Genomic DNA, 27,070 nt, shown 5'->3' with positions numbered 1-27,070 from the left:
GATTAGAGGCCACTCTCAATTGCTGTAGCAATTACCTCTGTTTGGTTCTAGTGGGCACCAAGCTGCCACCTTGCTCCCTTCATAGGTAGAGTACCTTCACTATCTCCTATCTGGCCTTATGGTGTACCTTGCTGCACTATTTCTCCATTACCGGACGAGATATTGAGGCCACCTTGTATTGCCGTGGCCACTGCACCTACCTCATCATAGTGTGCACCAAACAGCCATCTTACTCCCTTCTTAGGTAGATTCCTGCACCGTCTCTGATGCTGCAGCCGTTACACCTGTCTGGCTCTATGGTGTACTATGCGGCCCTGTTTCCCTCAGGTGAAATAGAGGGCCTCCTTCAGTTGCCATTGCACTTACTTAATTGTGGTGTGCACCTGTCGTTCTTTGTGGTACCGTGCGGCCCTATTTTACCCTTCCCGAGCGTAATATAGGTAGCATTGCTAACACGGTAGCCGCTGCACTTCTCTGGTCCTAGGGTGCACCATGCGGCCACATCGCTCTAATCTTAAATCTAGTACCTCTACCATCTCCAGATGCTGTACCCATTGCACCTGTCTGGTCGTATCTCTACACTACACAGCCGTATTTCTACTTTAACAGGTTGAGGACCTGTACCCTCCAAATGCGGTCGCATTCCCGGACGCTGTGGCTTTGTTTCCACCCTCCTTAGAGTGCAACATGCAGCCACTTTACCTCGGTTTTAGGCGTGTATTTTTAGTACCCACGTGCTGGGCCCTATGGTGCAATCTGTGGCCCATACAGTTTCTGTATTACTGGGTGCTTCCTTCCCCGGTCTCTAATCTGTGCTGCGGATGTTGGTTACTTCCCTTTTTGTTTCTTCCATAAATCTGCCACTCCGTTACTGTCGTGCTCTATGGTCTCCTTGTACTTTCTCAAGGCACTGTCGACAACAGGCCATCCTGGTTCAGCATGTACCTGGTAACCATATCTGGCAGGGGTGGGCCAGTTCAACCCCCACCTCCACCTTGTCGGTCTAGTGCTACTTCTGGTGTACCCAGTATATGGCTGATCTGTTCGGATCTGGTGGGTGGTCCACATACAACCACGCTCCCTACACCATGGCCAGGTGGTTGTTGGCTTTTGTGCTAGGGTTGCTATTGCCATCCCTATAAAATACGGATGTTGGGGTACGTAGCTTGGTGAGCACCGTCCGCTGCAGCAGTTTTCGGCCATCACTGGATGTCCTCCACCACACGGAATCCTTCTGGGGTCAGCGACATTATCCTCGCTGGCCGTCCTCCCTGATGAGTCAGGGACAGAAAGAACCACTGAGCGCCACACACCTGCCTGGTAGGTGAATTTTCTGCTGATTGATCTGGCATCGGACAGGGTTCCATAGTTCCTTCTGGGTCCGGGTGTTCCATTATATTCTCGGCTCAGTTGTACTATCTGACAGAGGGCAGTCCCCTTGGACCTTTCTATTGTCTGCGCCTGTCAGGTACTTTGTCCCCCTGGGAGTCTTCTGTACGTCGGTCGCAGCTGGTTTCTTCATTTCGTGTAGTCACACCCCGTTTCTTTCATAGCGACTTTCATAGCCATTCCTTATGCATATGGGTGTCTGTCGTTTTAGTGGTACAACTCAAGCTGCATTACTTCCCCTTTCCGGGACAATGTATGCAGATTACTAGTCACTATTCTTAGAATGGCTAGTTGTCCATGGCCAATTCCTTCCCATAGGGTGGTTCTTTTAATTTTTTCTTGGATATTCAGTTTTTTGTTGTCCTCTGGTGGTTCAGTTCATGGTTCCTTGTGAGCCCATACCGGGTACTCCTTTCTGGATTCCTTGTCCCTGTTCATTTGACCACACAGATTCTGTATGATAATCGTTGTTTGGGAGGGGCCTGGGTTGATTGTTTCCCTTGTGGGTTCCAATAGCCTTGTGGACCTCTTGGGATTCGTGTCTATTTTCCCATCCTCCCACGTCAAGTACCTGGTGTTGAGTGGTTTAGTGCTATGGTCTGCATTTCCACCTTATGGTCTCCTTCGGGAGGGACTCCTCCTGTTTGTAGAACCTTCCTCCTTAGACTGTTGGGAGTACTCCCCTCCCATGTCTCTCAGTCCAGTGTGTCCCTGCTGAGATTTCCTGGGTCTGCATTTCCCTGATACTTCATTTGGCCGGTTTCTCCGGTCTTGCGCTTCTCAGCGCTTGTTCCTCGTCTGGTGGTTTTGGGATGCAGGTCTTATCTTTTCTCTTTTCCTGGTTTTAACTTACCACCCCCTCCCCTTCCAAGGGTTGGCTTGCTATGGCTTCCCTCACTTGTTTGGCCTCAGGGTGTTTGTGCTTTCGCCTAAGACAATTAGAATGTTAGGTAGCTCCAATACGCGGTGCTGTCCTACTTTCTCTCCAGCCTTCTGCTGAGATGGGTGTTCCCCTTTGCCTTCTTCTTACATTTGAGACTTTCTCCCAGGCATTTGTCCTGGGGTGCTGGCAGTCTTCACTGTGGCTTCATTGGGGTTTCTCCCTTGTTATGAGGCTTCTTGCCTATTCCGTGCTTTTCTCCTGTTGGGTCACATGGTTCTCCTGCAACTGTATGCCCAACCGGTGGCATGGCTGTTCTTTTCCCACCCTCGGGGACTGCTTTGGGACGTCCCATGGTGCTGTGTCCCCCAATGCCATGCACGAGAAAATTAGATTTTTTGTACTCACCGTAAAATCCTTTTCTTGTAGTAGGCATTGGGGGACACAGATCCCACCCTATGTTTTTTACTTCCGCTTCTCCGGGCTGGTCTCTTGATCTTTCCCGGTACGGGAGTTGTTGGTTCCTTGCCTTTCTTCTCTCTCCTACTGCTTTTGGTACAAACTGATCTGTCTAGTGTCTGTGGAGAGGGTATAGCCCAACGGGGAGGAGCCAACACTTTTTATGTCTAGTGTCGCCTCCTAGTGGTAGTTGGACATATACCCATGGTGCTGTGTCCCCCAATGCCTACTACGAGAAAAGGATTTTATGGTGAGTACAAAAAATCCAATTTTCTGCAAGCCGCTTTCAGATGAACAGAACTGAATTTCAGTCCTAAATATAATCCTGCAACAAAATGAATCAACCCTATAGTTACAGTGAATTGCCTTGCATGCATCCTTGTGCACTGCAGATATTACGGTGCTTTCACATTTGCATTTAGCTTTCCGTTCTTCTGATCCATCAAAAGAACAGAAAAATGAAAAATAACTGATCCGTCTTATTTTGAGCATAATTTGTGATCAGTTTGTTTCCGTTCCTTCAGACGTCAGTTATTTTTGATGGCAGAAAAAGTCTTGCATGCAGCAAAAATAACTGATGTCTGACGGAACTGACAAACGGATCACAACTGATGCTCATATCAAGGCTACATTCACACGAACGTATTTTGTTTCCGTGTCCATTCAGTTTTTTTTTTTGCGTATAGGATGCAGACCCATTCATTTCAATGGGTCCGCAAAAAATAAAAAATGCCATTTGCAATCCTGCAGAGAAGCTTGTGGGACAAACATAGGAAAAAATGCCATAGCAAGAGCATGCTGTGTTTTGAGAAAACAACTCTGACTCTAAGAGCGCTATAAAATGCCAAAATTTCAATATCTTTCCTATAGACTTTAAAGGGGTTCTCTGGGAATTAGGAAAATTAAAATACTTAAATATTACTTTATTATAAATATATTCCCAAATGCCTTTCATTAGTTATAATGACTCAATTTGTCTGGGGAGAAAACATTAGGAGAAATAAAATGGCCGCCGTCCTATCAATATACACAAAACCTGTCCTAATCATACAGGAGGACAAGTTACTTCACAACACTGAGCTCAAGAGCTGCCTCATCCTCCTCTTTGCTATGCTTGTCAGGGATTATGGTCCTGAATACAGCTAATAAGATCTTCAGCCGAATCTCTGTAGGAATGGAGATCATGCGGAGACATGAAGGATAGAGAGGACGAACAGGACAGACTGTGGTAATGGAGACTGCAAGCAAGTGCTGCTGCTTATCAGCCACATCCCCTCTGTACTGCATGTCTCCTCATGATCTCCATTCCTACAGAGATTCAGCTGGAGATCTTATCAGCTGTATTCAGGATGATAATCCCTGACAAGCAGAGAGGAAGATGAGGCAGCTCTTTAGCTCAGTGTTCTGCAGTAACTTGTCCTCCTGTGTGATTAGGACAGGTTTTGTCGGATCTCAACAATGGAATTAACAATGCAAGTGTGAAAGTAGCCTAAAATATGACAAGCACAGTTGGAAAATTAATTGAAATCACCTTGAAAAATGTGTTACTGCTTTGCTGTATGGTTATAGAAGGGGATTAGCAATCTCAATTTAGCTCTAGAAATAAATGGAGAATAAAACACTGGTTATCTCAAGATGGCACCAAAAGAGCAGATAGTATTCTAAATTTTCTGTGCAACCTTAAAATATAGGTTCTGTGGAGATCTCATTCCTAAATCCAAAAATATATGATAATGTGGTAATATAATGTTATCATCTGAATAATATCTGTCTGCAGTATGTTTTACAAAGTTACTCACCTTTGTATGTCGGTGTAGCCTGTATAGTATGTGATGATTTCTGATGTGTTAGGATATCTGTACATCAGCAGTGAAGGAGAAGGACATCGAAAGTAAATTAGGACAGGTGACAAGCATCTGGAACAACCAGTTTTTAAGGTTTTCACCATTTAAAGGCAGAGGAGAACTATTAATAAAAGGAGCAGAAGCTGCAGAGATCATCGTTACAATAGAGGACAATCTGATGGTCCTTGGGACATTGCTTAATAACAGGTAATTAAAGAGGTAACTCTCAGGCTAAATGTTCAAAACTGCAGATTTACAACACAGAGCAGCATGTAATTCCTGCTGTCTTCTAATGGAAGGCTGTCTTCTAATGGAAGGCCAAGTAAACTTTGTAGACAAGTTGCCTTACAGTCAAGTATTACCATAAACAGTCGTAACAGAGAAACTAAGGGTCCTATTACACCTGCAGATGCAGCAGGCAATTGTCGGGAAGGAAGCGTACCTTCCCGGCAATCGCCTATTAGCTAGTGGAGAAGTCCACTGCTATTACATGCAGCGATCTCCTCCTCAGTATGGGGACAAGTGATCGCTAAGGCCATTGCTCGTCCCCATACTGAACCACTGTTTGCCGGAAGCAGATCGTGATTACACAGCATGATCTGCCGCCGATAAACAAGGATTATTAAACGTGCTTAAATGTTTGCTTGTTCATCGGGTAATCAGCGGCATGTTCGATCCTTGGTGTTGGATAGGTGATAAATGAAGTGGCCCCCTTTTGGTTTTATGTTCCATATAGTTCCTTGGAAAGAAAATGGAGATTGGTACTAAAATTGGAGTGAATTAATGGAAGGCCCAAGGACAAAATTATTTCCGCATGAAGTGATCATGATAAGCTTTTGTCCAATTAGAAGTTGTTGTAGATGTAACTTATGTAGATCAGTGGTTATGTATAATAATGATGTATCTGTGTGAGTAACATTGAAGCCTATGGACTGCAGCACACTGCATAAAACCTGAATTATAATACAAATTATTCCTTTGTTCTCTGGGCTATAAGAAACTGTGTCTGGGGGTTTTAGGCAAGCACTGCCTTTTTGCCCCTGCTGCTTCTCACTGCCATTCTCTTCTTCATGCCACAATCTGCCTGATTTTTATATTTATTTCAATGCTGTCTTGCTGCTCTTGTCTTTGAATAAACGAAAGAATCTTCTCGAAGAAGTGGTTGCTTTTTTAAAGAAGTTTTGTGTTGCTGCAGCCAATTTCCAACAGTTTGGTGCCGTGACTCGGATCCAACGCCATGAATGGGCGATTCTGGATAAAGAACCTATTACCCTGCTAAGAACTTTTGTTGTACCTGAGAAGAAGCTTATGTCTATGAAGAAAACACCAGGCCAGATGAGTGTTCCTAGATGGTGTAATAGGTACATATGAAGAAAACGCCAGGCCCGATGAGTGTTCCTGGATGGTGTAATAGGTACATATGAAGAAAACGCCAGGCCCGATGAGTGTTCCTGGATGGTGTAATAGGTACATATGAAGAAAACGCCAGGCCCGATAAGTGTTCCTGGATGGTGTAATAGGTACATATGAAGAAAACGCCAGGCCCGATGAGTGTTCCTGGATGGTGTAATAGGTACATATGAAGAAAACGCCAGGCCCGATAAGTGTTCCTGGATGGTGTAATAGGTACATATGAAGAAAACGCCAAGCCCGATGAGTGTTCCTGGATGGTGTAATAGGTACATATGAAGAAAACGCCAAGCCCGATGAGTGTTCCTGGATGGTGCAATAGGTACATATGAAGAAAACGCCAGGCCCGATGAGTGTTCTTGGATGGTGTAATAGGTACATATGAAGAAAACGCCAGGCCCGATGAGTGTTCCTGGATGGTGTAATAGGTACATATGAAGAAAACACCAGGCCCGATCAGTGTTCCTGGATGGTGTAATAGGTACATATGAAGAAAACGCCAGGCCCGATGAGTGTTCCTGGATGGTGTAATAGGTACATATGAAGAAAACACCAGGCCCGATCAGTGTTCCTGGATGGTGTAATAGGTACATATGGAGAAAACGCCAGGCCCGATAAGTGTTCCTGGATGGTGTAATAGGTACATATGAAGAAAACACCAGGCCCGATGAGTGTTCCTGGATGGTGCAATAGGTACATATGAAGAAAACACCAGGCCCGATAAGTGTTCCTGGATGGTGTAATAGGTACATATGAAGAAAACACCAGGCCCGATGAGTGTTCCTGGATGGTGCAAAAGGTACATATGAAGAAAACGCAAGGCCCGATAAGTGTTCCTGGATGGTGTAATAGGTACATATGAAGAAAACACTAGGCCCGATCAGTGTTCCTGGATGGTGTAATAGGTACATCTAAAGAAAACGCCATGCCCGATCAGTGTTCCTGGATGGTGAAGTTGTTTAGTACACGCGAACGAAAATACTAACTCTGAGACAAGCCTCGGTGCGTGCTCTCCCTGCTCTCAGCTAACTGAAGTTTTGTGCCTCCTCGTGAGAACCGCTAAGAGGGCCTCTTGAGCCCGTGTGAGTCGAGAGGCGGTTGGGATCGTAGAGGGACAATAGGCTGTCATCCATCGAGGCCGAACTAGAAGAGCAGCCACACTATCTACCAGTGTGAGTAATTAACTTTTGCATTCTTGCAGTGGAAAAGTTTATAATGGAATGGATTAAAAGGCAGGCAGACAGCTGGATAATAAAGCTTCTGGTTCATGGTTCTAATCTATACTCCATCTGGTTTAACTGTCTACATTGGTTTACAGAGGAGAATAGAGAATTAGATAAAAATAATTCCTTTAAAACAGAGTCTAGGTGCCTAGCTCTCCTTTGAGACATATAATCCTGCTATAGATCAGCAGTTGGCAGGGATTCCCATTTGTGGTATTACTAGGACAGGAAAGAAGTACGGGGAACATCATAAAGTTTCAGACCGTACCATTGCAGATTTTATTTTTATTTTTTTATACTGTAGATTTTTATTAGCACATTGCGTGCAAATTTTCAATAGTACAGAAAGGAAGAAAAGAGAAAAACATGAAATGGTACGACATAGCTCATACAGAGTCAATTTGGTGCAAGTACTACCTTCAAGTACCACATTAAGTACAGTGAAGAGATATTGCAGGAGACTGAAGAGATTGAAGAGATACTGCAAGAGATTGGCTTGGAGTTTGCAACTGGCTCATCTGTGTTTTTTTGCTGACCATTGCTTGAGAAGAGGTAAGGAATTTGGTCAGGTGTTTGCTATTGTGCGTTTGCTAATGAGCCTAGCTCACTAAGGTGTTACATTTGTTGCTGGGGGAGGAGCTTGTGAAGGAGTGTGTGTATATATAGAGACAGACTCATTAGCTGGCCTAATTCATTAGCTGCAAGTACTACCTTCAAGTACCACATTAAGTACAGTGAAGAGATATTGCAGGAGACTGAAGAGATTGAAGAGATACTGCAAGAGATTGGCTTGGAGTTTGAAACTGGCTCATCTGTGTTTTTTTTGCTGACCATTGCTTGAGAAGAGGTAAGGAATTTGGTCAGGTGTTTGCTATTGTGCGTTTGCTAATGAGCCTAGCTCACTAAGGTGTTACATTTGTTGCTGGGGGAGGAGCTTGTGAAGGAGTGTGTGTATATATAGAGACAGACTCATTAGCTGGCCTAATTCATTAGCTGCAAGTACTACCTTCAAGTACCACATTAAGTACAGTGAAGAGATATTGCAGGAGACTGAAGAGATTGAAGAGATACTGCAAGAGATTGGCTTGGAGTTTGAAACTGGCTCATCTGTGTTTTTTTTGCTGACCATTGCTTGAGAAGAGGTAAGGAATTTGGTCAGGTGTTTGCTATTGTGCGTTTGCTAATGAGCCTAGCTCACTAAGGTGTTACATTTGTTGCTGGGGGAGGAGCTTGTGAAGGAGTGTGTGTATATATAGAGACAGACTCATTAGCTGGCCTAATTCATTAGCTGCAAGTACTACCTTCAAGTACCACATTAAGTACAGTGAAGAGATATTGCAGGAGATAGTCAGGAGGTAGGCTGGAAGGTGGAAACAATACAAAAAAAAAGGTAAGATTTGTTTGATTTAAATTTTATTTATTTTTTTCTCTCCTTTTAAAATGGCAGACTTGGTTCAGTGCAGGAATTGTTGTGCATTTATTTCATGTTCCACTCTTTGGAGATTCGGATGCTGTCAGATCTGTAGACAGTTCTCCTTACTGCAGCAGGAAATTGCATTTTTGAAATCTGAGATATTTAAATTATCTGTTAAACAAACTCCAGCTAGGACTGCTGCAATGCCACTGCCACAGAGGACCCCCAGAAATGGCAGATGGGTTACTGTAGGTTCTGGAAGACTTAGAGTGGTGGATAGAAGACATGTCCTACAGTCGGTGGTTCTCCATAATTCATTTGCAGCACTCTCAGAATGTAAGGACAACATGAATATGGACTCAAGCACAGAGGGTGAGAAACCATCGACTCCTATGTCTAATGTATGCAAGACTGCAGCCAAGGACAAAAAGATAAAGTGAAGTCTCAAAGGAAGCAGCTATTGCTGGGTGATTCAATCATAAGAAGTGTGGAGCTTAAAGAAAATGGTTTTGTGAGATGTCTCCCTGGGGCTACTGCTAGAAGAGATAGAAGACGTATTATTAATATTGTTAAGCAAGCAAAGCAGGAAGGGGACGTGGATGTTCTTGTCCATCTAGGGACAAATTACCTGGCTTGCAATGAAGTGTCAGAGGTGAAAAAATATTTTATCACACTTGGTAATGACGTACAGGATTTTGCATCCACCATTTCATTTTCTGAAGTTCTGCCTGTGCATAATGTTCAGAATGATAGGCAGAGGCGCATAAAGGAGTTCAACATATGGCTTGGTAAATGGTGTCAAGAGCAAGGATTTGGCTTTGTTTCTCATGATAGCTCTACTTGGAATAGAAAGGAACTGTACAAAAAAGATGGTTTGCATCTTTCTCTCAAAGGAACAAATGTACTAAGTGAACAACTCCAAGAATTTGCGGAAGAGTATTTAAACTAGGAAGGGGGGCAAAAGAGTGAAAATAAAAGAGTCCAATTGCCCCCCGAAACAATGCCAGAACAGGTCAGAAGCACAGAGGTTAAGAAATGATAAGCTCAGAGTCCTGTCTACAAATGCTTGCAGTTTAGGTAAAAAAATCAATGAACTTGGGTCAATAATGGCATCTGAGAATGTAGATTTAGTGGCTGTTACGGAGACATGGTTTAATGAAAGAAATGACTGGGACATAACCATACCAGGGTACTCTTTATACAGAAGAGACAGAGAAGGCAAGAAAGGAGGAGGAGTGGCCCTGTATGTGAAAGATAGCATTAAATCTAACCTAATACAAGTTGGTGAGGCCAACATAGAGTCAGTTTGGGTTACGTTGCAGTTTGCTAACCATGCAGTAACTCGTGTAGGTGTGATATATAAACCACCTGGTCAAGTTAAAGAACTAGATGATCTACTAGTTGAAGAAATAGCTAAAATGACAATGAAAGGAGAAGTTATCATTATGGGAGATTTCAATCTTCCAGATATAAACTGGAAAACCAAAATAGCAAGTTCTACCAGGAGTACAGATATTCTAAATTCCCTACTGGGGTTATCTCTACAACAAGTGGTTGAGGAGCCAACCCGGAGGGAGGCCATTTTGGATTTGGTATTCACAAATGGGGATTCGGTATATGATGTCATTGTAGGCGAAACCTTGGGATCTAGTGATCACCAGTCAGTGTGGTTTAATATAAGAACTGTGAAAGAGTCCCACCACACAAAAACAAAAGTTTTAGACTTTAGAAAAACAGACTTTTCAAAAATGAAATTAGTCATAAATGAGTCCTTATCAGACTGGAACGGATTACATGGAGTCCAGGAGAAATGGGACTACTTAAAAGGTGCATTATTGAAGGCAACAGAAAATTGCATTAGACTTGTCAGTAAAAGCAAAAAAAGGAAGAGACCACTGTGGTACTCAGCAGAAGTGGCCCAAATCATTAAAAATAAAAGGCTAGCATTTTGTAATTATAAAAAAACCCAGAGCAATGAAGATAAGGAAATCTACAAGATTAGGCAGAAAGAGGCCAAGCAAGTTATAAGAACTTCTAAAGCGCAGGCAGAAGAAAAACTAGCTCAGTCTATGAAAAAAGGGGATAAGACATTCTTCAGATATATAAATGAAAAAAGGAAATTAAAACAAGGAATAACTAAATTATAAACAAAGGACGGAAGGTATGTAGAAGAGAATAAAGGGCTAGCCGACTGCCTTAATGAATACTTCTGTTCAGTTTTTACAAAAGAAAAAGAAGGAGAAGGACCTCCACTAGAAAGGATGACTAATAAATCGTTTGATGCATGTGTCTTTACAGAGGAAGATGTTCTAAGTTTGCTGTCTAAAGTGAAGACAAATAAGTCACAGGGGCCTGATGAGATACACCCAAAATTATTAAAAGAGCTTAGTGGTGGGAGGGCAAAACCGTTAACAGATTTATTTAACCAATCATTAGTAACAGGAGTCGTCCCGGAAGATTGGAAATTGGCAAATGTCGTGCCCATTCACAAGAAAGGTAGTAGGGAGGAATCGAGCAACTATAGACCAGTGAGTCTGACATCAATAGTAGGCAAATTAATGGAAACCCTATTAAAGGATAGGATTGTGGAACATCTAAAATCCCATGGATTGCAAGATGAAAAACAACATGGGTTTACTTCAGGGAGATCATGTCAAACAAATCTTATAGATTTTTTTGACTGGGTGACTAAAATAATAGACGGTGGAGGTGCAGTAGACATCGCATATCTAGATTTTAGTAAGGCTTTTGACACTGTCCCACATAGAAGACTTATCAATAAACTGCAGTCATTGAGCATGGACTCCCATATTGTTGAGTGGATTAGGCAGTGGCTGAGTGACAGACAGCAGAGGGTTGTAGTCAATGGAGAACATTCAAAACAAGGTCATGTTACCAGTGGGGTTCCACAGGGATCTGTACTGGGACCAATTTTGTTTAATATCTTCATAAGTGATATTGCAAAAGGCCTCGATGGTAAGGTTTGTCTTTTTGCTGATGACACAAAGATATGTAACAGGGTTGATGTTCCTGGAGGGAAACGCCAAATGGAAAAGGATTTAGGAAAACTAGAAGAATGGTCAGAACTCTGGCAACTGAAATTTAATGTGGATAAGTGCAAGATAATGCACCTGGGGCGTAAAAACCCAAGGGCAGAATATAGAATATTTGACACAGTCCTGACCTCAGTATCTGAGGAAAGGGATTTAGGAGTAATTATTTCAGAAGACTTAAAGGTGGGAAGACAATGTAATAGGGCAGCACGAAATGCCAGCAGAATGCTTGGATGTATAGGGAGAGGTATAAGCAGTAGAAAGAGTGAAGTGCTTATGCCGCTGTACAGAACACTGGTGAGACCTCACTTGGAGTATTGTGCGCAGTACTGGAGGCCATATCTCCAGAAGGATATAGATACTCTAGAGAGAGTTCAGAGAAGAGCTACTAAACTAGTACATGGATTGCAGGATAAAACTTACCAGGAAAGGTTAAAGGACCTTAATATGTATAGCTTGGAAGAAAGAAGAGACAGAGGGGATATGATAGAAACTTTTAAATACATAAAGGGAATCAACTCGGTAAAGGAGGAGAGCATATTTAAAAGAAGAAAAACTACCACAAGAGGACACAGTTTTAAATTAGAGGGGCAAAGGTTTAAAAGTAATATAAGGAAGTATTACTTTACTGAGAGAGTAGTGGATGCATGGAATAGCCTTCCTGCAGAAGTGGTAGCTGCAAATACAGTGAAGGAGTTTAAGCATGCATGGGATAGGCATAAGGCTATCCTTCATATAAGATAGGGCCAGGGGCTATCCATAGTACTCAGTATATTGGGCAGACTAGATGGGCCAAATGGTTCTTATCTGCCGACACATTCTATGTTTCTATGTTTCTATGGCAGACCATCAAAATGCGAACAAACACAGTGAACATCGCGTGTAGTAGTACAGGTCCCATAATTATAACCAAAGATGTAGCACGTAAAACTCAGGACTAGGGATAAGACAACTGACAAGACGCAAAAGGAAAGGAACAGGTACGGGGGGAGTAAGAGTGGGCATGGTAGGGTGGGAGGGGAGACCATTAGGGGGATGCCAGGTATGTATCCCAGGGTAGCCATATTGTTTGGAATTGTTCCACAGCGTTGTTAATGGATGCCATGAGACATTCCATGAACCTGAAGTCACGGACCCTGGCTATAAGAATTGGCTTTGTGGGAGGGGTAGTCTGCTTCCAGGATTTATCGATCAAGGATTTGGCTGCTGTACATAGTGAGAGAAACAGCCTGGAGGAGTGCTTGTTCAACCCCAGAGGTGGCAGGTTAAGTAAGTAGACCTTTGGGTCTAGCGGTACAGGGTATCCAAAAAGGGAATGAGCCACGTCCCTAACCTCCCGCCAAAATGGGATGATACTGGGGCACGTCCAGAAAATATGATACAAAGAACCCACATCGTTCAAGCACCGCCAGCAGACAGATGGAACAGTGGGGTTTATGGAATGTAGGAGTGCAGGGGTATTGTACTAGTGCATTAGCAGCTTGTACTGCATCTCCTTATACATGGTGCAAATAGATGACAGGGCTGCCCTATTCCATACAGTCTGCCAGGCACTGCGAGAAAGAGGTGATCCGAGCGTGGTAGCCCATTTTTCCATGTAAGCATGATGTGGGGTCTCGCCCTCCGCAATTGTGGCCAGAAGGCGGTAGATAAGAGAGGTCAGACCTCTCGTCCCTGTGCCCAGTCGGCACAAGCGCTCAAATGGGGTAGGTAGTGACACCTTAAGCGAACCAAAAGTAGTGCTCACATAGGGACTAACCTGAAGGTAGTGGAGTCCCTCCGTCGCCGGTAATTTCAGTTGGTCCTGAAGTTGCGCAAAGGACCTCAATGTCAGAGTAGAGGCGTCTACAATGTCAGCCAGATGGAAGAGACCCAACGACGACCAGACCTGGACCATAGGGGCGGTAAAGCTAGAGGGAATAGCTGGGTTGTAGAGAAATGAGATCATAGAGGAGTGCTGCGAAGCTAAGGCAAACAGTCGGTGGCAGGTGTCCCATATGTGTTTGGTAAAGGGCATAGGCCCCAGGAGGGGAGTGTGGGGAGCTACGGGGGCCTGCTGCCATAACAGGGTGTTCGGATGAACCGGGGCAATCCAGAGTTTTTTAATTTCTACCCATTTGGTGTATACATGTTGGGACGCCCAAAAAGGAAACACACGCAAATGAGAAGCCCAGTAATACTGCATAATATTAGGGACCGATAGTCCGCCTCTACCTGTGGCCATGAAAATAACCTTACGGGGATGCGGTGAAGTTTACCTTGCCATATAAAGTTGAGAATGGCCTGTTGGAAGAAGCGTAGTTCTGACATAGGGATTCATACTGGAAGCGTCTCAAAGTAATAAAGCAGTTTGGGGAGGAGGGACATCTTCACCGCTGCTATGCGGCCTAGCAATGATATGTATAGGGGTTTCCATTTTGTGAGGAGGGACTTAAGTTCACGGAAGAGGGGAGGGAAGTTACTGGAGTACAATGAGGCATACGTAGGAGTAATATGAACCCCTAGGTACTTCAGCGTGGTGTCCGACCATCGATAAGAGAAATTGCTCTGGAGCAATGCTAGATCACTGGCGGGTATAAAGATAGGTAGGGCTTTTGATTTAGAAGCATTGACCTTGTATCCCGAAAGGTCGCCGTAGTGAGTTAAGGCTTTTTGTAGGTTTGGTAGTGTAATGTGGGGATTGGTCAGGGTGAAGAGGACATCATCCGCATAAAGGGAGATCTTAAATTCCCTGTCCTGTACTTTACGACCGGCGTGCCGATCACATACATGACGCAAAGGGAGGGAAAAGGAAGGCCCTGTCCAAGGGAGAGGGAAAGATGGTGACCCCTAACTCACCTTGAGGCTGCCACCTGACTGCCCTGACGTCCCTAGACTGGTTTCTCACCCGTACGCCGATCACGTTCCTAAACCCTGGCTTTCCCTAAGATGAGCCCTACATAGTGAATAGGGCGGTGGCAACACTAGTCCGCACCACTAACACTAAAGGGAAACACTAGGGAGAAGACAGACAATACTGACAAAACATATAGTCCCAGGTGGGCGACAACAAACAACCAACAGGGATCCGGAGGGTAATGCTCTGGTACGACAACCAGGGATAACAGCAACTCAGCTCCAGTGGGTCAGTATAGAAGTTCAGACAGGAAGCTCTATATCTGGCAACCAGAGAAGTGGGAGAGGGGAATATAAGGAGGTTGGGAGTGCTGGACAAAAAAACAGCTGTGGAGAAGAAGCTACGGATCCCTGAGTGAGACAAAAAGCATTGCAATGCAAACCCAGAAAGCTACCATTAAGTAACAGCACTATCTTTAGACATAGAGCGCGCAGCCACCCGCTGCGACTTCCTGACCCCGGCTATAATAGAGTCGTGGCTCTTGACACCCTCGTGACATTAAGTCCCTGAATGTCGGGGTTCAGTCGTATGTGTGCTGCAAGGGGTTCTATACACAATGCAAAAATAAGCGGTGATAGCGGACAGCCCTGACGTGTACCATTAGAAATATTGAACGGAATAGAGGAGCTGAAGGGCAACTTGACAAGCACCGAAGGGGCAGAGTAGAGGCCGAGGATGGCTTGCAGAAACTGTCCTGCGATACCAAAGGTTCAGACGGTTTCGAATAAGAAGAACCAATCAAATCGGTCGAAGGCCTTTTCTGCGTCAAGACTGCCTTCGGAGAGAGCTTGGGCAATTTACAAGAGGCTAAGTAATTCCGTATGCGGGGGTGTGGTCGAGTGTTTGTCGGCAAGATTATACAATTTAGAGTAATAATCACGAAAGCGATCGCGTCAGGGTGGTATTGGGGACAGCCAGCTGTGTCTTTCACCGCCTGGGGAGCACGTTTGGAGGCAGCATCCTGTAATTGACAGGCTAAGATAGTGTGGGCTTTATTTCCTTTTTTCGTAATATTGCTGCTTGGAGTAAAGCAGCATGCGTTCTACAGTATGCATGGAGCCATCTTTTAGTTTAGCGTGGGCCTCCACAAGCTCCCGGAGAAGGAAAAGACTCGGCCTATGGCTTAGTTGGGTTTGTAGCAAAGTAATTGTGCCGTAAGTTCCTGAACCCGGAGTGTTCTGTTTTTTTAAGTCGCGAGGCCAGTGCAATACACTGGCCCCGAATTACCGCCTTATGGGCTTCCCAGAGCACAGTCCGGGACGATACCCTACTAGAGGGGTTATCCACCCTCCATAGGTCGTAGAGGGCAAAACGCCTGATCACGCTACGAAAGTTCCTAGCCAGGCGGCACTGGGACAAGGGCGGGGGGGTGGAGAGAAGGGACAACCGGTCTGCATTCTCAGAGAAAAGCATATTAAAATTCCCACCCAGGATCCACGCAGCTGGAGGCAGACATTGGAGTTTGCGTGGGACCCGACGCACAAACGGAAGTTGGAAGGTGTTGGGGGAATACACATTACAGAGTATGATGGGGCGACCCTGGTAAATCCCTTCTAGAATGACATAGCGACCCGCGGGGTCTATATGGGAGGAGGATACTCAAATGGGACAGGAGGCTGACAACAATATGGCAACACCTGCTTTTTGACGACTGATGGGCTGAGAAGGCGTGTGGGTAGTACTGCTTGGCAAAGCCAAAGGATCCTGTCTGGTTGAAGTGGGTCTCCTGAAGGAAGGCCACATCTGCCTGTAGATTGCGGAGCTTCGGCAGCACCAAACGCCTTTTGGCATTGGAGCCCAGACCCTTAACGTTCAAGGTTACACACCTAACCATTGAGGAGGAGTGAATAGCAAAGAGTCTTACCAGCTATAAAGGTAGTAGCAGAAGCGCAGGAGGTGTCCACTCCAGGGAGGGGGGGGGGGGGCCTCCTCCAGGCTGCTCTCTGTGGGGTAGGAAGAGCGTTAGCAAGGGATAGACACGGAGGAGGGGGTATGAGAGGGGGAGGATGTGGGACGATAGGGAGCGGGGGAAAGACACGAACACCACAAGACTTCACAAAAAACAAACAGTAAACTAAATCTGTAGAATAAACTGACTAGAAAAAAAAAAGTCTGAGAGGGGACTGACCCCGCCGGACCAATAGCCAGCAAGGCGGACTCACTGAGCCCCACTGTCTGGGGACCGAACCAGTCACATCCCGAGAGAGGGGGGGGGGGGGGGGGAACCTGAGCAAAACCAATAGGTTATAAACAGAAAAAAGAAAAACAATTGTGACCAACAGGCAGCGACTACGCCACCATCATAGCTTCCTAGGCCTTGAGTGGGCAATAAACAGTAGAGTCCCTAAAGGGAGACAAAAAAAACAAACATCTAGGCACGCCAATGAGCCCTTCAGCGGTGGGGAGATGTTCCTCCGGGTTCAGGGAACGCCAATTCTCCCCCAGGATCAGCAGACTTCACTTTGGGCGAGGGCAGTCGATGTCTTTTGTGACCCCCCGTCGTCTGCCAAGCAAGAGGGGTGGGCAGGAATGTCGTGGCAATCTCCCAATCAGAGAGGTCAGGTACTGGCAAGTCCATCGCGGCACAGAATGGGCCGAGGTCAGCGTAGGAGCGTAAGGCCACAGTTGGGCCATTTTTCTGGGCGTTCAGGGAGAAGGGTAACCCCCAGCGGTACGGGATCCGATGGTCCCTCAAGGTGTCCAGCAAAGGGCGAAGGTGAGTGTTTGATACAATCAAAACACTTACAAGGAAATGATTGGAGAGGCGTGAAGAGGGGAAGGTGCCTGTGTAGGGGGCACCTCCCGTGCACACAAGCCCTTCTAGACAACAAAAAAAAAAATGAGCTAAGACTCTCAAAGAAATACTAGCACCATCCTGCCCCAAAATAGAAACACCAGAGGACAAACAACTACCCTCTAAGACTCATCAATCATCAGGACATAGGATCCTATAGGTGCAAGAAACCTAGGTGCAAATGTTGTGCCATAATTTTCGACAAGAAAAAATAAATAATCCTTACTACGCTTAAAGTTCCCATTCCCCTACGACATAACATGAACTGCGGTACCCCCAATGTGATATATTTGCTGCAGTGTCCCTGCAATATGTATTACGTGTACCGTACCACCCAAACACTGGGTGAGCGTATGAATGAGCACAGATCTAACATACACTGCAAGGTCACTACCCACAGCGTTTCTCGTCATTTCTCTATCCACCATGAGGGGGACCCTGCTTCTCTTAGGGTAACCCCCCCTTGAATGGGTGCCACATTCATACCAAACACTCTGCCGTAAAGAGATGTATTGAATCTTCAAACTTAACACCTTGGTTCCTTTTGGGTTGAACGAGTCATTGGAATATGTCAACTACTAAATATCGATGTAGATAAGAACCATACATAATGGACTATAGATAGTAGCTAAGGCCGTTAATGACCTTATCTATTTACCTAAGCTGTATCTTGAAAATAATCTTTTATGTCGGCCTGTATACACTATTAGAGATTTATCAGACGTAATATAGGCCTATGATGACTTCGTACACTATCAGGCATATATCATCCGGTATATAATCCATCAAATTATAGATAAGAACCATACATTTAATATAACCATGGACAGTACCTGTCGCGCCCCTATGATTCTATTTGTCTATACAGAGTCTGTACCGTTACGCTGAATATCCTATGTTGACCTTTATACAGGATTGTATACACATAGCGGTCCATTTGGACCAATTAGCGTCTTTTTTCATGTGCTACTGATATCTAAAACGTAACTTTTATTCAGATATCTTTATTAAAATAGAAAATACAAATGTGATAGCACTCTGCATCCAGCATTCTGCCCTGCCTCCATGCTGGATGAGGCATTGGTGTACATTTTGGCCAATCTTTATTAAAATACTTTAACAATAATACTGGAAAGGGTTACAATTCCCAGTGATTGCAGATCACCTCCTTCACTTGATAGCCTGCTGTTTTATCTTTCACAGCAGCATGCTAACTAGTCACTATAGCTTTGGTCTATTGCGACCTTGATCAATTGCCTGTATTCCTACATTCACTATATCGCTGTGCTAGCTGTTAATTCCTCCTCTCAAGGAGTCCTTTCTCTGTTTGTTCACTGTTCTAAAAACACACACATAAATCTCCTGCTTCCCGACATGTTTTGCTGGAAAACCAGCGTCTTCAGGGGATCATGCAGGTATGTGTGTTGGGGGTAAGAACCATCATTTAATGCCTCGGTGTCTCATGGTTTCTTATGTGTATCCAATCATTTCTTACATTCATAGACTATCCCACTGTCATTCACACAGCTTCAGCTCTGATAGGTAGAAGTATCCAAATGTTGCCATTTTCTTACATCACAGAAACTTGACATTTTAACAGGGGTGTGTAGACTTTTTATATCCACTGTATATATTATTGATCATTTTTTATTTCTGATATATACTATAAATATGTACAGCGTTCTGAGGTGGATATGAATTTCCTTGTTCATTTATCTTTTAGGTTTTATATTGCAATCGGCTTCTATCCTATATCTTAATATATATCTGTTTAGTATTATATATATGTGTATTATATATACATATACAGTACAGACCAAAAGTTTGGACACACCTTCTCATTCATGACTATAAAAATTGTAGATTCACACTGAAGGCATCAAAACTATGAATTAACACATGTGGAATTATATACATAACAAGCAAGTGGGAAACAACTGAAAATATGTCATATTCTAGGTTCTTCAAAGTAGCCACCTTTTGCTTTGATTACTGCTTTGCACACTCTTGGCATTCTCTTGATGAGCTTCAAGAGGTAGTCCCCTGAAATGGTTTTCACTTCACAGGTGTGCCCTGTAAGGTTTAATAAGTGGGATTTCTTGCCTTATAAATGGGGTCGGGACCATCAGTGGCGTTGAGGAGAAGTCAGGTGGATACACAGCTGATAGTCCTACTGAATAGACTGTGAGAATTTGTATTATGGCAAGAAAAAAGCAGCTAAGTAAAGAAAAACTAGTGGCTATCATTACTTTAAGAAATGAAGGTCAGTCAGTCAGCCGAAAAATTGGGAAAACTTTGAAAGTAAGGGCTATTTGTCCATGAAGGAGAGTGATGGGGTGCTGCGCCAGATGACCTGGCCTCCACAGTCACCGGACCTGAACCCAATGGAGATGGTTTGGGGTGAGCTGGACCGCAGAGTGAAGGCAAAAGGGCCAACAAGTGCTAAGCATCTCTGGGAACTCCTTCAGGACTGTTGGAAGACCATTTCAGGGGACTACCTCTTGAAGCTCATCAAGAGAATGCCAAGAGTGTGCAAAGCAGTAATCAAAGCAAAAGGTGGCTACTTTGAAGAACCTAAAATATGACATATTTTCAGTTGTTTCACACTTGTTTGTTATGTATATAATTCCACATGTGTTAATTCATAGTTTTGATGCCTTTATAGTCATGAAAATAAAGAAAACTCTTTGAATGAGAACGTGTGTCCAAACTTTTGGTCTGTACTATATATATATATATATATATATATATATATATATATATATGTATATTTTTTTTTTCTTTCTATAACTAGTTATATTTATATTATGTAATTAAAGTATATAGTTCCTTTTAGTCTAATGATATTGTGCTCCCCTCTATGATTACTTCTTTTATACAAGGTCATTCCTGATTAGTTTAGTAAGATCGTTTCCATATATTGGTTTCCTATATTTGAGCACATCAGCCCCTAAATAATTGCGAGATCCCTTGGTGAAGTGCATTCTGCGCTCCGCCTGTAACACCGCTCCGGGGCACGTCCGGCCGCTGTGGAGCACACTTTTGCGTTCCACCAGCGGGCAGGATATGACATCCTGGAGATAGTTCTGGCCCCTCCTACGCGTCCGGCCGCTGTGGAACGCAGTATGCGTTCCATGAGCGGGCGGATGTGACGTCGGGACACTTTCGGTTTTCGGCCTAGGAGGCGCTCACACCACTGTATTCGGAAGCATGTTCATTTGTTTGTTCTTTCCCTCACTTATGGGGGGTATATATATGTATGCTAGCTTGTTCTACCTGTTACCTTGTACTTGCTCCTGAGGAAGGGGTAGATCCTTTGGGTCGGAGGGCTCTGTGGGCCCTGTCCAGCTTAGTGGTATGAGACGGGGGATCCCCCATAATTTTGTTGAAGAGCGTGTCCAGGATTCCCTGTATGTCCTCCTCCCCTGGAGGATCTGGCAGACCACGGATTCTGATATTATTCCTCCTCCCACGATTGTCTAAGTCATATGAAGCTGCAACTCGCGAAGCCCTGCGATTTGTGAGGACACTGAGGTATGGAGTTGAGAGACACAAGACCATGTAACTTCGTGATCTTTCTCTAGGGTCTCCACTCAGGTGGCAATAGAGTGTAGGTCGCGCCGAACCGTGGAGATTTCAGAGCAGTATGTTGCGGTGATCTCTGTAACCAGAGCCTGGAAGTCGCCTTTAGTAGGCAGCTGGGAGAGCATAGAAGCCCAGTCCATGGGGGGGGACCAGTATAGGTGCCGTGGTCAGAGTATGGGGAGTGTGCAGGGGTGGGGGCAGCGTACCAGTGCATGGAGGGGGTATCCCCTATGTCATCCTCAAGTTCCAGTGAGGAGATAGGGGCAGAGGATACTGCCACAACATTGGGCACATTTGGGGGTCCCCTTCTGCAGGTAGAGAGAGCGGGGGGGGAGCATGGCTGAGGGGGGTCAGAGGAACGCCACTGGGCACTGACCTGAGAGGGGGGCTCCCCCGCTGTCTGTAGTTCGGCACATGCAGGCGCCATCTTGGGATCGAGAGCTTCCTGCTGGGTCCATGTCCAGGCGGTGGAGAGGCTGGAGGCTGGCAGGTCTCTGTGGCCACGTTAGCTGGTGCTGGGGGCTCCTGTGCAGCCGGAGTGCTTGGTGTCTTGCGGTCCCGTCCTTCCCTGCAGCACTGAGGGAGCGCTTCTGCAGGTGCATCCAGGTCGGGCGGGAAAGATGGCAGAGCGCTCTGTCCTGAGGACGAAGTCGCGAAGCGTGCCTCGGTGCGGGGGGTCCGGAGGACGTATGACCTCTTGTGGAGGTCTGTGCTGAGGACTCAAGGCCCCTATTGTTGTGGCTTGGGGGCAGAGCTCGCCCGCCCCCCATTGCAGATTTGCAAATTGCAGATTTAAGAGGTGCAGGAGGCGAGGAAACAGTATATGGAGAATTATTTACTGTAATGGATAGACTTAGAAAAAGCAGAAGCAACTGGAAAAATGGATAAGACATCATGCTGATAAGCAGCATCATATTATTAAGAATCTAGAAGTATTACAAAAAGAGTTAGAACAGTATGTAGGGGAAGAGATGTTCCCTATAGATTTTGAGTCAGATCATATCTCCACAGTCACAGTTCACAGGTTCCTGCTCTGTTGCACCTTAATATCTTAAATTTTTACTGAAATGGGAAGAGGCAAAATGTGTGTTTCAAAATGTGCTCAATTTTGAGGCTTGGTTGACCAAATTTCAAGTTGGTTCGGGAAAGGAGGCAAGACGGTACTTTTCTGCGGAATACTCTTGTCACATATTTTAAGACACAGCAACAAAATGGGACTGATTTAACTGAGCCCAGGGAGAGAATTAAGTTTGTCATCTCTCAGAAGCTGGAGGGGGAGAAAACCAACTCCAGATTTGTTAGAAACCTTTAGGATAGACAAGGGGGGTGATTTGAGAAATGAAGCCTCAAAATGGGTATCAGCCTGGTGTTTAGTTTTTGATAAATCCTAGGAATCAATGGATCAGGGAGACAGATAAGCTATGAGGGAACAATTTGTGAGAAAAGTTCCTTAAGGGTACTTTCACACTTGCGTTGTTTGATTCCGGCAGGCAAACTGTATGCAAACACATGTCATTTTTTTTGACTGATCAGGCATTTTTCAGACTTATCAGGATCCTGATCAGTCTGAAAAATGCCTGATCAGTCTGAAAAATTCCTGATCAGTCAGAAAAAAGCATTGCAATACCGGATCCGTTTTTACGGTGTCATCCGGCAAAACGGATCCGGTATTTAATTTTTTTCCCACATTTTTAAAGGTCCGTCGATGTGGCAATTTGAATGCCGGATCCGGCACTAATACATTCCTATGGAAAAAAATGCCGGATCCAGCATTCAGGCAAATGTTCCATTTTTTTGGCCGGAGATAAAACAGTAGCATGCTGCGGTATTATCTCCGTCCTGAAGAGTCAAAAAGACTGAACTGAAGACATCCTGATGCATCCTGAACGGATTGCTCTACATTCAGAATGCATGGGGATAAAACTGATCAGTTCTGGTATAGAGCCCCTGTGACGGAACTCTATGCCGGAAAAGAAAAACGCTAGAGTGAAAGTACCCTTAGATGGGACATATAAATAAGGGGTTTTATAAAATGCCAAAACTATTAATGATGTTATCTAGGCTATTTTAACCAATTTAAGGACTATGTCGTCTCAAACAAAGTGTTTGCATTTACTCCCTCTCAGGGACCCCCAAAAATTTAGTGAAACAACGGGTAGGGATATTTATAGTAAATTTGCTCCTAGTTATGTAAAGAATGCTCTGAATGTAGTCAGGTCCTCCACATATAGTTAAAATTTAGAGATAAGGAAATTATGATTTTATACAGCTAAAGGAGTTAAATATTGATCCCAGACAGTATCGGCAGTGCAACCGAATTCAGAAGTAACCATCTAGCTGTCAGTCCTCTTTGTTGTGGTCAGTGTGGTGTCCTGATGAGACTGGTAATTCTGTAAGCACGTGCATTACTATTTCTCAGTCTTATTCTTCTGTCAGGCGGGAACTGGGAGGCATGAGAGTGAGATTTTTAGCTGATGGTCTCTTTGAGGACATGGACGCTGCTGGAGTGAAGGGTATTGAACATGTGGGGGAAGGATTTTTTTAAATTGATACAGGAGTTGCTGTTTTTGTCACAGGATGCAGATTACAGCCACCACTGGGCCGGGTCACATTATTAGAAAGCGACTGTATCTAAGCTAGAAAAAGTCATCCTGAGAGCCTGATATTTCGGGATTCAGGGGCATTGAAGGATAAGGGGTACTTCAATGTGTTATTTTATTAACTGAGTGTAAGACACCACAATTCTGGATACTGATTTTATAGGAGCAGTGAACACGTGATGTTGACATATGTGTAACAAAGCCTTTTGTAGAGACGGACAGGCTGATTTATTCTGTTGTTGTGCCTGTAGAAGAAGAGGAGTATCTTCTCATAGGCACTTATTGTCTGTTTAATGATAATGTTGAAGATATTGCTCTGAAAAAAGAAAATCGTATTCCCAGATCTGTGGATATGTTAGAAAACTGATCTGGTAAGGCTATTTATGTTCTTTTTTTTTACCTGATGCCCAGAATCCACCATCCGGACACAAGCAGCATAATTGTATTTGTTCGGTGACATTTCTCAGTGACACACTAGAAGACAAGGCATATTTATTACTTTGGTATATTTACATTGTTTTAACGGTTTTAATGAAAGTTATGTTTTAAAAATTAGTTCCCCCTCTTTTGGTTGACGATATAAAAAAAATTTCCCAAGCTCTGAACATCTCACGGGGCACTGTTCAATCCATCATCCAAAAAAGGAAGGAGTATGGCACAACTGCAAACCTACCAAGACATGGCCGTCCACCTAAACTGACAGCCCAGGCAAGGAGAGCACTAATTAGAGAAGCAGCCAAGGGGCTTATGGTTACTGTGGAGGAGCTGCAGAGAGCCACAGCTCAGGTGGGAGAATCTGTCCGCAGGACAACTATTAGTCGTGTCCTTCACAAATCTGACCTTTATGAAAGAATGGCAAGAAGAAAGCATTTCTGAAAGCAGCCATAAGAAGTCCCATCTGCAGTTTGCCACAAGCCATGTAGGGGACACGGCACACATGTGGAAGAAGGTGCCCTGGTCGAATGAGACCAAAGTGTAACTTTTTTGGCCTAAATGCAAAATGCTATGTGTGATAGAAAACTAACCCTGCACATCTCCCTGAACTCACCATCCCCATTGTGAGACATGGAGGAGGCAGCATCATGCTGGGGGAGGCTTTTCTTCAGCTGGGACAGGGAAGCTGGTCAGAGGTGATGGCAAGATGGATTGAGCTAAATACAGAGCAATGGAGGTAAACCTGGTAGAGGCTGCAAAAGACTTGAGACTGTGACGGGGGTTCACCTTCCAGCAGGACGACCCTCAACATCCAGCCAGAGCTACAATGGAAGGGTTTAGATCAAAGCCTATTCATGTGTTAGAGCGGCCCAGTCACCGTCCAGACCTAAATCCCATTGAGAATCTGTGGCAGGACTTAAGAATTGCTGTTTACAGACGCTTTCCATCCAATCTGACTGAGCGCGAGCTCTTCTGCAAAGAATGGGAAAAAATTTCAGCCCCTTGATGTGCAAAGCTGGTGGAGACAGACCCCAAAAGACTTACAGCTGTAACTGCAACAAAAGGTGGTCCTACAAAGTATTGACTCAGGGGGCTGAATACAAATGCATTCTGCACTGTCCAGATTTTTATTTATTACAAATTGTGAAAACCTTGTATCATTTTCTTTCCACTTCACACAGACTTGTACTTTGTGTTGGTCAATCACATAAAATCCCAATAAAATACATTTGTTGTGGGTGTAACGTGAAAAAATGTGGCAAAGTTCAAGAGGTATAAATACTTTTTCAAAGCACTGTATATATGCTTACCAAGTACCCAGGTCTTCATAGTGATTATTGAAAGTATTGTATTGGGGCACAGTTTCTTCTTTTTCTCTGACTGCCTAGCCAGAATACACATGGAAGGAAACATGGAGGCTGCATGTTTCTTTTCAAGCTCGGTGGATACTCTCTAGAATACATTATTTGTATGATAACAGGACACATGAATGCTTGTGCGAATATGAAATACTCTCCTGTCAGGGAGGATTTAATAGATCCTTTCTTGTGTTCAGATTTGTCCCCATAATATTTGTCCCCTTTGATATTCTAGATATAATGAACCTTTTAAACAGACCATTCAGAGCTGGATCCACAAGCTGAGCATATCCTCCGACATCCTAGAGGAGTGGTTGCTGGTTCAGACTCTCTGGATTTACCTGGATGCTGTTTTTGTTTCTGAAGATATAGCAAGTCAGTTACCTCAGGTGAGAGGCCTTGTGTTACACTCCTCTACTATAGGAACTATAAGCCCCTGCTGGTGAAGATACAGATAAAAGTCTTTTATTGTCATGTAGGAGGCCAAACGGTTCAAGAACATAGACAAGACCTGGGTGAAGCTAATGCAGCGAGCTCGTGACAAAGGCAACGTAATTCAGTGCTGCGCTGGGGATGAAACCTTGATCCAGCTTCTTCCTCATCTACATGAACAGCTGCAGATCTGTCAGAAGTCACTCACAGGGTATGGCATGTAGGAGGATGACTCTCCTCTAGGCTCTCCCACAGCAGTACATGCCTGATGACTGCTGTAGTCCAGCATCTCTAATAGGCACCTGGTTCACATGTGTGCAAATACAAGCTGACCGTGCTCTAGAGATTTATTTTTTTAATCTTTTTTATTGACATTTACAATTATAATCAGAACATTTGATTTTTTACAAGCCTTTTTGGGATCATACTCCCTTGTTCTTTTGAATCGAATACATACATTAAAGGTATAAAAAATGTAACCCCTTAGTGACCACCCATACGTGTTTTTTATGGCAGTCACTAAGGGGCCTTGGGCTGGAGCACCTCCTTTTTACGGCGGCAATTCAGCCCAAGCTAGCACTACAAAAAAGCGCAGGAGTTCCCTGCCCGCAGCTGCTGGAGGTAGCTTAGGGCTGGGGGCAGTGATCAGAGACCATGACAAGCCCTCTCTGATCAAGTGATTGCCATGATACAGTGTATCATGGCGATTACCGAAAATGCTGGCTGCCGGCAGTAAACTTTCTCCCTCAAGTCTCTGGTGCAAGGATCGGGTTCCCCAGCTTCCCCATAAGGGAAAGCTGTGTCCCGATTCTCACCGCCCCCCGTGACCTCAAGAAAGATGGCGGCGGCGCATGTGCACACTATAAGCCCCCGCCGCCCCTGCACAGGTTCTCTCTCCTCACCAGAGGAGAGAGAGTTTTGAATTATGCCCCGAACGGATCCCACAGCACCCCATAGGGCAGGAGACCTCCCTAATAACATTAAATTTAAAAAAATTACAAAATGGCGCAGACATGCACATTAGTTACTGTGCTGAGGATCTGCCTTCAGCACAGTAACCATCAGTGACCATTACTATTGGTCCCTGATCATATGGTCTCCATGATAAACCTATCATGGAGATCACATCCATTATATTTACTAAACACAGCCAGGACATGGGCTGTGCTTCTCTCTCCCCTCAGTGCAGTTGTTCTGTGAGGAGAGAGAGATCAGACTTCTGTCCTGGCTGTGTGATTTACTGTGAAAAAAAAAAAAATCAACTTATAAACTGTCTGTCCGTAACTGGCGGTCAGTGG

General features: G+C 44.4%; 1 protein-coding gene across 1 annotated transcript in view; it reads left to right on the top strand.

The window, feature by feature from the left end:
• DNAH8 (dynein axonemal heavy chain 8) overlaps positions 1-27,070 on the top strand; it is a 622,089-nt gene that overhangs the window by 299,877 nt on the left and 295,142 nt on the right. Inside the window, exons 38-40 of the mRNA XM_040430275.1 lie at positions 4,580-4,779; positions 25,576-25,729; positions 25,820-25,983. Of these exons, the coding sequence (XP_040286209.1) occupies positions 4,580-4,779; positions 25,576-25,729; positions 25,820-25,983 (518 nt within the window). The remainder of the gene's footprint in view (positions 1-4,579; positions 4,780-25,575; positions 25,730-25,819; positions 25,984-27,070) is intronic.

The sequence above is a fragment of the Bufo bufo genome, chromosome 4 (assembly GCF_905171765.1).
Source record: "Bufo bufo chromosome 4, aBufBuf1.1, whole genome shotgun sequence".
NCBI lineage: Eukaryota > Metazoa > Chordata > Amphibia > Anura > Bufonidae > Bufo > Bufo bufo.
This window is presented reverse-complemented; position numbering and strand designations above follow the sequence as displayed.